Source organism: Carettochelys insculpta, chromosome 1 (assembly GCF_033958435.1).
Source record: "Carettochelys insculpta isolate YL-2023 chromosome 1, ASM3395843v1, whole genome shotgun sequence".
In the NCBI taxonomy this organism is placed as follows: Eukaryota; Metazoa; Chordata; order Testudines; family Carettochelyidae; genus Carettochelys; species Carettochelys insculpta.
Window position 1 is genome coordinate 234,542,902 of NC_134137.1, and position 11,198 is coordinate 234,554,099.

At 43.2% G+C, this 11,198-nt stretch overlaps 1 protein-coding gene across 1 annotated transcript in view; it reads left to right on the plus strand.

Moving 5' to 3' along the window:
- LOC142013565 (ovostatin-like) overlaps window positions 1-11,198 on the plus strand; it is a 61,970-nt gene extending 50,772 nt beyond the window's left edge. Inside the window, exons 28-36 of the mRNA XM_074995166.1 lie at window positions 2,739-2,904; window positions 3,409-3,620; window positions 4,228-4,440; window positions 4,575-4,699; window positions 4,995-5,085; window positions 7,360-7,428; window positions 8,154-8,256; window positions 10,523-10,598; window positions 11,147-11,198. Of these exons, the coding sequence (XP_074851267.1) occupies window positions 2,739-2,904; window positions 3,409-3,620; window positions 4,228-4,440; window positions 4,575-4,699; window positions 4,995-5,085; window positions 7,360-7,428; window positions 8,154-8,256; window positions 10,523-10,598; window positions 11,147-11,198 (1,107 nt within the window). The remainder of the gene's footprint in view (window positions 1-2,738; window positions 2,905-3,408; window positions 3,621-4,227; window positions 4,441-4,574; window positions 4,700-4,994; window positions 5,086-7,359; window positions 7,429-8,153; window positions 8,257-10,522; window positions 10,599-11,146) is intronic.

The window sequence follows — 11,198 nt, forward strand, 5'->3', positions numbered from 1 at the left end:
CATGGAAATGAGCATCTGGGTCTCGTACCTACTCTTCCCTGTTGTCTTAAACACTTGCTTTTGCACAATAAGTTTGTATATGACCATATGAAGGGGCCTGTGTTGTATTAAATTATGTATTAGAATAATTATACGTAAATGGCCTTGCAAATGCACTGGACACTTAATGCATGGTGTCAATTAATCCTGTCTTACATCCCCGGTTTAACTGCAGCTATGGATCCACATATCAGTAGAAAATCTTAGCTCTCAACAATAATTCAATTGTGTTAGAAAACAGAGATCCTTAAAGGCAGAATCCTGCTCAGATTTGTTCAGTGTGCTCTAGAGAACTGTTTTAGCTTCTAGCCCTGAAAACTCACTTTAGGACCTTAGTCTCAAGCTGTATTTTCCTGTTTCAATACGATTGCAATAGAGAGGAAAGACATAGTTTGGGTGCTAGCCTAGGACCTGGAAGGTCTGATTTCAATGCTGCGCTGTGCTACAGACTTCCTGTAAATCACCTGCTCTTTCTGTTTCCCTTCTAATTTGGTGATGATGCTGATGATGACATCAGAATGGCCCTAGTGAGTCCAACTAATGGTTTCTCTAGTCCCGCATTCTGTCTTCCAACAGTGGCCAATGCCAGATGCCACAGAGGGAATGAACAGAATAGGACAATGTACAGAACAGGACAATTCTCAAGTGATCCATCCCCTATCATCTAGTCCCAGCTTATGGCAGGCAGAGGACACTTGAAGCGCAAGATTGCATTCTTGACCAACTTGGCTAATAGCCACTGAAGAACCTGTCCTCCGTGAACTTAAGTAATTCTTTGTTGAATGTAGATATACTCTTGACCTTCACAAAGTCCCCTGGCAAGGAGTTCCCCAGTCAACTTTGTGTTCTGTGAAGAAATATTTCCTTTGGTTTGTTTGAAACCTGATGCCTATTAATTGCATTACATTCCATGGAGGGATGAATAACGCTTCCCTGTTCACTTTCTCCACACTGTTTGTGATTTTATGGACATCTATTATGTGCCTTTTCAGCAGTCCCTTTTCTAAGATGTCTTTTTAATTTTTCTTCATTTGGAAGCTGAGCCATACAGCTAATTATTTGTGTTGCTCTTCTCTGTACATTTTTCCATTTCTGGTATATGTTTTCAGCTGGGACACTCAGAACAGCCTACAGTATTCAAGTTGTGCTCCTGCCATGACTTTGCATAGTGGCATTATGATATTTTTGGTCTTATTAACTATTGCTTTCCTAATGGTTCCTAACAATGTAAGTTTTGGTGACTGTCACTGTTGAGAGCACACTAAGCTGATGTTTTCAGAGAACTAGCCATGATGAGTCCAAGACCCTTCTTAAATGACAATATCTAATTTAGACCCAGTCATTTTATATTTATAGTTGAGATCATATTTTCCAGCCTGCATTACTTTGCATTTATAAATACTGAATTTCATCTGATGTTTTGTTCATCCAGTTCTGGGAGGTCCCTTTGTTATTTTTCACCGGCTGCTTAATTTTGCCACTTCACTGTTTATTCCTTTTCCAGATAATTTATGACTATTTTGAACAGGATTGATCCCAGTTAAGATCCCTGGGGGATACCACTGGTTCCATTTCTACATTTTAAAAAAACTATATATTCCAACCCTTTCACTTCTATCTTTTAACCAGACATTGTTCCATGATAGGATCTTCCTTTCCTCACAGGGGTACTGTAAGAATAAACACATTAAAAAAGGAGAGATGCTCACGTACAATGCTGCAGACCAGATTAGGATCCAAGATATACAGCATAAAACAGGGTTTCCCAAACTTTATATAGTTGGAACCTGGTTTGTTTCAGTACCCTTTTTTGCAGCCCAAAAACATGTGTATATAAAAAAAAGAATGAAAAATGAATACATTTTCACTGTTTATTATTTATTCACAATAATAAAAGTACCTAATAATATAAATCTTGATAATAAAATACTTGTGCTAACCTATTGTTATTACCTTAATTACAAGTTAACCAGTAGAATTTTAACAGTTATAAAGTTTGCTTAAGGACCAGGTTTTTTTTTCTAAGGACCGGTACTGGGCCGCAGACCACACTTTGGGAAACATTGGGATAAAACATTCTCCAGGGTTTAACTGTTTCTTTAGTTACACCAGTGCAACCCCATTACCACCTTAACATTCCCCAACTACTTAGTAAGTCCCTTGTTCTTTGAGCCGGAATAGAGTATAGCTCATTGACCTAGAGTTGGAATAATTCTTCATGTCTGACAGAATTGAAAAAAAAATTATTAAAATGAGCAAATAAATAAGAATAGGAATACTAATAAATAATAGCTAGCTCACATATAGCACTTTTCATCAGTTGATCTCCAACCATTTTATGAAAGAGGGCAGTATCATTATCTTCATGTTAAGGATGTAGAAACTGAGCTACAGAAAAGCAAAGTGATTACATCACCAAAATGGCAAGAAGCAAAGCTAGGACTAAAACTCAGGGCCCCACAGGGGACCTAGTCTGGCAGATGTATTAAGTAGGAAGGTGCTATTTCCTCATGGTCACTTTTTAGGTGAGTCCTTTTAAAGATGTCCTCCCGTACGCTGCAGCCCTTTGGAAAGGACCATAGCATGTGCTCAGCATGAGATTCCAGTGATAAACGATTAATGAACAGTTTAAGCAGACATTGATGTACTAAACTATATACTGTATGACAAACAACCCTAATACAAATTTGTGTTAATAGCACCCAGTGGTCCAGAAAGGTCTGTTGTGCTTGAATGCTCCATCTGCCGGGAATGTGGATAACTCCTATGACGAAGCTCTGTTGGCCTATACGTATTGCTTAGCTGGTAATAAGGAGAAATGCAGAATATTTTTGGAGAAACTGGACAAATCGGCTAAAAAAGTTGGTGAGTTTCATTGGGGTTTTCCCAGGTGATCGTGACTGGGAGTGGTTTGGGCAAATAATCTGTAGTATGAAAAACATCAGCCTTTGATGTCCAGCCCCTGCTACCTTCCTATTCCACAGCCGCTCTTGTTTGGACTTACCTCCAAAGTGGAATAAGAATTCTGTGAATGTCTCTTCCCTTGTGACCTATGCAGAAGATCAAATTGAGGCCTGATGTTCATACAGCTTCATTTTCCTTTCTTTTTATAAATCCCTACTTGCACTTCTCCCTTCTACCACTCCGTCTGTCTTGAAACACATCCTGGGTCTCTTGCAGCTCAGAATTCCAGCTACTGGCCAATGAAGTTGCCGTCTACAGCCTCCCAGACTTTCTAGCCCTGTGTGAATGAGGGAAGAGAACAAAGGAGCAGCACTGGGAATCAAGCCGTGTTCCCCATACAGCAGCATTGCCCATTAACCAGTAGGTTCTTGATCGAGCTTATCATAATTTCCGTTCTGTTCTCAGGTGGCTCAGTGCACTGGGAGCGTAAAGACAAGCCACTGGCAGAAAAATTCCCCTCCTTCAACTCCCATGCCGCCTCTGCTGAGATTGAGATGACCGCCTATGCGCTACTGGCAGTGCTCCGGAGAGCCACCCTGAACCTAAATTACGCAGCTCAGATCGTGCAGTGGCTTGCTAAGCAGCAGAATCCATATGGAGGTTTCTCTTCCAGCCAGGTGACTATCACTTCTGTTCAGAGGTCTAGACCCTGAAGCCAGTCAAACCCACAAGCTGGATTCCCCCACTCCTTCACTGCTAGGAGAATGCTTCTTGAGACGCTGCTGAGCGTCTGAAACTTCCTTCTGTCCCCGGTGCAGAATAACCCAAATCGGGTGCAAAAGACATTTCTCTGAGAGGGGTGTTGGAGCAGGTGGAGGGCACAGTTCTGGAAACGAGAAGGACACTTTTTAGGAAATGATTCACGAACTGCCTGAGCTAATTAATTCTATTGTCTTTAAGGCTGCTGAGTATCTTATGCTGCTGTAATATGAATGGCCAGGGCACAGATATCTCTGCTATAGGTCTCTTGGTAACCAATATTTACATCTAAGGAGGAGATGATTTGTCTGAGTTCTCACAGCACATGAGTGGCAATCAGCAATAGAGTACAGGTGTCCTAATTCCATTCAGGCACAAAATCACCTCTCCAATTCCACTCTGTCCATTCTATCCCATACCAGGTGGGGATGAGCTCTCTCTGCGGTGTGTAGAAGCTGTACAAGTCTCCTGCATTGTATCCTGGTGCAGTATCTCTCTAACAAGGGTCCATGTTGTACTTTTCAGGACACGGTTGTTGGTCTCCAAGCACTAACCCAGTACGGGTCTCTCACCTTCTCAAAGAACAATCAAAACACTGTTGAGATCAGCTCCAAGGAATTTCTGAAGGTTTTCCAGGTGGATAACAACAATCGCTTACTGCTGCAGCAGGTGCCTCTGCCCAGTGTCCCAGGGAATTACAAAGTGCAAGTAAAAGGCAATGGCTGTGTCTATCTGCAGGTAAACAATGTTCCTGCCCACTGGCTGCCAGCCTTTTCAGTTCCTAACTCAGGAGCTCTCCTCTCTGTTCCTTTCAGTAGAGCTGCAGCACTAAAGCCAGGCCTTTGCTGCGTGACAATTTCTTTCTCTTCTAGACAACCCTGAGATACAACATACACCTTCCCAAAAAGTCATCTGGGTTCTCTCTCTCTGTGAAGACAGTGAACGAGTCCTGTGCAGGCCACTTCCTGCCAAAGTTTGACCTTGTCCTCTCTGCCAGGTAACCTCACCCCCTTGCCCTGGCTCCCTGGGTGTCACAGAGGGTAATGTGTCACAAGAGGGTTGCCTCTGCATGCATCACAGTTTAAAACAGCAGCTTGTGTAGCAGCTGGAATGCACACAGGCCCACGTTCTGAGTGACACTGATTCCTACTGCTAACCGCTCCATCCACTCTTGTAAGTGAATGGGCAAGAAGGGCCAGACAGTTCAGTGAGATTTCACTGGCTACTTGTGCATGTCATTGCGTTTTCTCCCCCAATCATGATCCAGAGTGACCCAGTCTCTCCCATTTCAGTTATACTGGCAAACGCCCTACCTCCAACATGGCCCTTATCGATGTCAAGATGCTGTCTGGCTTCGGACCTGTCAGATCATCCCTGCAACAGGTACAGGAATGGGATGTTGTCAATGAACCACCCAAAGGGCAGCAAGGGTTAGAAGCTCCTACTGCAGGGGCTGGATAAGAGCTGGGCTTAAGCCATGTGGAAAATTCTGCTAAACCACTTGGGCCAAGGATCCAGCCACCAAAGCCCTGGGCTTGAGTGCCCAAGCTGCTCATCTCTTGAGGGGAGATTTAAACGGTTGTTACTTCTGGCAAGATTAAATATGCTTGACCTTGGGTGCAGTGCCTCCTCCTCATCCCTATCATGCATATGGTTCCTCAGGTCTACCTGGACCCCTTTGCCATGCGATGTTGCCACTGTATGCAGCACAGTTTAACAAGCACGGAATAATCTCTATTTCCCCACGTCCTTATTTCTTACACTATCTGGTCACCCAGGTTATTCTTCACAGATTACAGGATAAGGGACCATTGTGATCATCTAGTCTGACCACAAAACACAGGCCAGAGAATGGCACCTGGCATTCCTGTATCAAGGTTATAGTCTGTGGTTGATCTAAAGATTATTTCTTAGAAAAAATATTCAATCTCAAGTGAAAGCCTTCACATGGTGGAGGATGCAGTACATGGCTTGGTAATCTGTTTCATTGGTTAACGGCCCTTGCTGTTCAAAATATGCACCCCAGTGGTAGCCTGGATTTTTCCCGTTTCAATTTTCCAGCCGAGCACTCTATGGAAGTGTTTCTCAACCTTTTTGATGCTGGCTTGGTGTGTGAGGAAGATCTCAGGGATCACTTCCCCTGGTCCTCAAGAAACATGGATCTAAGGCACTACACACAAAGGTGTCGAGTGGGATGTGATTTATACCCAAATGAGTTTGGTAATAGGATCAAATTCCCAGATCAAACACTCAAATCTGAGCTAGCAGTAAGATTTCAATCTCAGGCCCATCGTCCACTCGACCTCTTTCAACAGCAGCTGTGGTGGTCATGTAACACAAACATGTTTGTGAACTTCAAACGGTGCAACATAACTGTCAGGGAAGTGAAATGAGGAGGTGGGCTGTGATGAAAAGCTGTACTTTCCATGGTCTCCTAATTCCCTGTCTGCTTTTCTCTGCATAGGCATGGGGATTTAGACCATAGTTATTATCTTGGGGTTGGGTTTATCCTTTGGGCCTCGAGCTGCATGAAACCCAGAATTGTTTTTGGAAGTACTTTGCGTGCAATTTTTTACTCTCTCCATGTTTTATACTTGAGCACAGTTAAAACAAAACTGTTGGGGTAATTTTAGCGTTGAAAACATTTTGCCTATTTTCATTTCTTTAAACACATACCAGCTGTGTCTACACGTGCACGCTATTTCGAAGTAGCGGCGCCAACTTCGAAATAGCGCCCGTCACGGCTACACGTGTTGGGCGCTATTTCGAAGTTGAAATCGACGTTAGGCAGCGAGACGTCGAAGTCGCTAACCCCATGAGGGGATGGGAATAGCACCCTATTTCGACGTTCAACATCGAAGTAGGGAACGTGTAGACGATCCGCGTCCCGCAACATCGAAATAGCGGGGTCCTCCATGGTGGCCATCAGCTGGGGGGTTGAGAGACGCTCTCTCTCCAGCCCTTGCAGGGCTCTGTGGTCACCGTGTGCAGCAGCCCGTAGGCCAGGGCTTCTGGCTGCTGCTGCTGCAGCTGGGGATCCATGCTGCATGCACAGGGTCTGCAACTAGTTGTCGGCTCTGTTTATCTTGCAGTGTTTAGTGAAAGTGTGTCTGGGAGGGGCCCTTTAAGGGAGCGACTTGCTGTTGAGTCCGCCCTGTGACCCTGTCTGCAGCTGTGCCTGGCACCCTTATTTCGATGTGTGCTACTTTGGCGTGTAGACATTCCCTCGCAGGGCCTATTTCGATGTGGTGTTGCCAGCCCTGGAGGACGTGGAGACGTTATTCATCGAAATAGCCTATTTCGATGTCGCCACATCGAAATAGGCTACTTCGATGTAGGCTTCACGTGTAGACGTAGCCACCTAGTGTTAAAGACATTGCACTTTTTGCTAGACAACAGTAACATGGAAAACTCTTCGTTTGAATTCATAATAAAATAAAAAAAAAAAGTTGAATTTTGACAAGTCCTGTGTTTTATTATGGCGATTGTTTCCTACTCGCCCACAATAAATATTGCCTTTTATATTACCATTTGTGGCCACTAGATATCATTGTGGCACTATGGACATACAACAATCAGTGCAGCTCCCTAGCTACAAATGACTGTAGGTTTGGGATGTCTCATGTTTAAACTTGATATCATTTGCCTTGTTTAAAGCTTCAGAACGATCGTACAGCGATGCAAGTGGATACCAGGAACAACCACGTCTTCTTCTACTTGCAGAATGTAAGTCTGGAAAGTTCATGGCTTTTCCCTTCCTTTAATTTCTATAAAATTTGGAACTTAAATGACACATGTACATAGTCTCAGAGGGGGAGCCATGTTAATCTGTAGTGTCAAAATAACAACCAGTCCTGTGGCACCTTAAAGAAGTGAGTCTTATAGGTCCTTCTGTGGAGAAGACCCACTTCTTTAAGGTGTTACAGAACTCCTTCTTGTTCCTAAAGAAATGAATCAGCCTGTTTCTTGTTTTCTACAAGGATACTTAATGTGGCTGTTGCCACTGCATATAATCAGAAGGATGGGCTGCTCAGATGATGTAGTCACATTACATAAACCCATCTGGAATAATGGCAGTTGCATTATACATTTTCTTCTGTTGCTCTGAGTCCTAAAAATCAGTACGGTGTACTGCAGGAATACAACAGCAATATTGTGTCGTGGAAAAGGAGCTCAGGGCATTTTTCATTAATCTTTACAGAAGGGCTGCACAACTTCACAGCTTTTTATGCGCACAAGTACACCTCTGTCCCTACCCCTAGGAACTGATGGTTTAAATAAACTGCAACACTTTAAAGAGGGATTGCAAAAATGAGAGACAGGGCATCTGACAGACACTGGTGTTGGGGGGAGAAAAGAGACAGAGGAGCTTAGAAATCTCTGCTCAGAATGATGCAGTGAAGTGATCAGTAAAAGAAACAGTTTGATGCACTTTTCTATCTCCTGTCCAGGTATCTCGGGAAGAAATCAGTTTCTCTTTCTCTGTTGAGCAAAACCTTCCTGTGTCTGATATCAAACCTGCCTCAGTGCACATCTATGACTACTATGAAACAGGTAAGGAGGCCTGCCTGAGCTGGTAAGGAAACCTAGTGAATTAAGCTTTATCACAACCCAGGCTGCTGAATAACTATGAAAGTGGACTCATTTCCCCAACTGCCCCTGTGTAAGCCTCTTCCTTTTCTGCAGTTGTCTCCCCCCTATTTTTTTTCAAAAACAGTGAATGGAAAGCATGACCTCTCCCAGGGAAGGAAGCTGAGTAAACTCAAGTGAGGCCAAATGGCAAAGAATGGAGCAGCCACGCTCCAACGATGGTGGTTATTCCATCACTTAGATTCACCAAGCCAGCACAAAACAGCTTCTCTGACACCTTGCTGGTTACCCAGAAGCCAACCAACACAGTTTCCCTAAAGCAACCAGGCCTTAGGCTTCCACCCAGACACCCAAGTCAAATGTGATGAGGATCAAGGAAAATTTTATTCATCAGATAAGAAATTTCTATCAATCGCAGAGGATGAGATATGTTATCTCCTGGGTCAATGAATATTTCAGTGCATACACCAAATACACATTTAAAGAAAAGCAGTGTAGTGGTTAAGAGAAATCAGTACACATACAGACATCAGTCCAGTTCTCAGATGAGAGTCATAGTGGAGATGCGGAGCCTTGTAATTGCACAACTTCTTACAAAATTAGTCTAATGTCCATATTCAGGGTGATCCAGATGGGACTGGAGAGTTCCGTCTTATGACTGATAGGTTTCCCTGATGAAGATTTTTACGTCAAATCTGCTCGATGCTTTTTTTACCTCAAATCTGCTTGAATAGGCAGTTCTGGAGACTTATTTCCTTAGCATCACTGGTAATTAGCTACAGAGATTAACATAAGATAAAGTGTCTGTCATCCTTTGCAGATGATTTGCTATATATAGTTTAAGAGATGTATACAGCGTTACATTGTTAACCTCTAACAGTATATATGTAAACACACGGAAGCACAATCATTATCGACCAGGATATCCCTAACAGTTGAATTTGGGTCATTTATCCTGCAAGATGCTTAACACTTTCTGGCCTTGTGTCACAGCGAGGGCTCCATTTTACAGATTTTACCAGTATTTACTTGTTCTGATAGTCCTCACAGTTTATTATACAGTACACTGGGAGTTCTCTCTCTTCTGACTTCTTTGACTATAAAAAAGGATGAACAATGTCACTCCAAACACTACTTATTACAGTCACTAAAAGTACCTGGTTCAGTGTGTGGCTTATCCATCGTACCAGAGATTTGACGTGATGGTAAAAATAAATCAGCATTTGTGTTTGGTCTGGTCTGGCCGGGCTCAGCCACCCAGGCTAGGTCTACACTATGGAGATCTTTTGAAAGAAGCTCTTCTGGAAGATCTCTTCTGAAGGCACTTCTTTCAAAAGAGAGTGTCCACACACAAAAAAGCAGATCAAAAGAGCGATCTGCTCTTTAGAAAGAGAGCGTTCGCACAGCCCTGGCTCTTTCAAAAGAATGGGCCAGGGATCGAAAATGAGGACTGCTCATTTGAAAGAAGGGCCCTGCAGAGCGTCAAGACATTTTCTTTCAAGAGAAGCTTTCAAAAGAGGATGCTCTTCCTGAAATGGGAAAGGAAGAGTGATTTTGAAAAGAGCACCACGTTCTTTTTACTAAATTTCAAAAGAACACTTTTTGTGTGTAGACGCTCCATGGGCTCTTCCGAAAGAGCCCCCTTCTTTCGAAAAATCTTTTTGAAGAACTTGCTAGTGTAGACGCAGCCCCAGTGTAGTATTGCCATGGTAGATACTGGCTAAGTCCTGTACTGGAGAGACAAGGTGGGTGAGGTAAGAGCTTCCATTACACCATCTTCTGTTACATTAGTCATCGTGGAATACTAAAGGCTATCGTGTCACTGTTACACACTGAAGTCCTGTTGATGACCTAGCTCTGGGATAAACTCTAGAAACTGTTTCCACCCAGATCAGTACAGGTGTCCAGAGGATGGACAGGAATATTCTGCTCCCTGTGACTGAGCACTCTTGTCAGTTGATCAACACAATTAGTATCAGAAATGGCTTCTGTGGTCGCTGATACTTCTCCCTTATGAACATTGTCAGAGCCAGGCTCAGTGAAATCCATCAGGCCCTGACCATGTGGTTTAGGTCAGCAAGGGAAATAATCTCTAGACAGCGGGGGATGCTACAACAAAATCCACTGGATATTGGTGGATCTGAAATATGTGTTCATGACAGCTGTGCACACACTGAAGTTTGAGTTATTTGTCACTGGAATATAATATTTTCTTCCTTTTCTTTTCCAGATGAGTACGCTCTTGCTGAATACAATTCACCCTGTAAGCAGGATTCAAGTGAAAACCCATTAGGAATCAGGAAAAGGTAACTGAGAGTAAGAAACACCTGACAGGTGCAAACGGTGAAAGAGAAGTATAAGGGAGCTGGCTGTTAGGGGAGAGAGCAAGGAAAAATAGAGCTCGGTGTGGTAGAAACCCACACACAGTACTGTGGCTCAGGAAAGCCCGATCTCTGTCAACACTTCCAAAAATCCATCCTGTAATTTCACTGTCATTGCCTGAAGATCATTGCCAAATATTGCTGTTATATCCTAACAAAGCCTATACTGTGTGTTAGTCCTAGAGAACCTATGCTGCCCAGCTACCAGGGCCCCATTATACATGGGTGTTTCTTTTAGAAGATTGGATTCCTGGAAATTGCATTTCTGGCAACAGATTCCATCCCAAATTATGGGATGCATCTGATGAAGCAGGTCTTTGCCCACGAAAGCTTACGCTCCAAAATATCTGTTAGTCTATAAGGTACCACAAGACCTTTTGTTCATCCCAAATTATAGTTTCTAGGGTGAAAAATAATGTAAGCATGAAAAAATGTCTAGATTTTAATCACTCTTTTTTCCCCTTTATCACTAGGAGAAGTGAAACGTGTGAAAGTGTGATGATTGATCCCCACTGCACTCAGTGA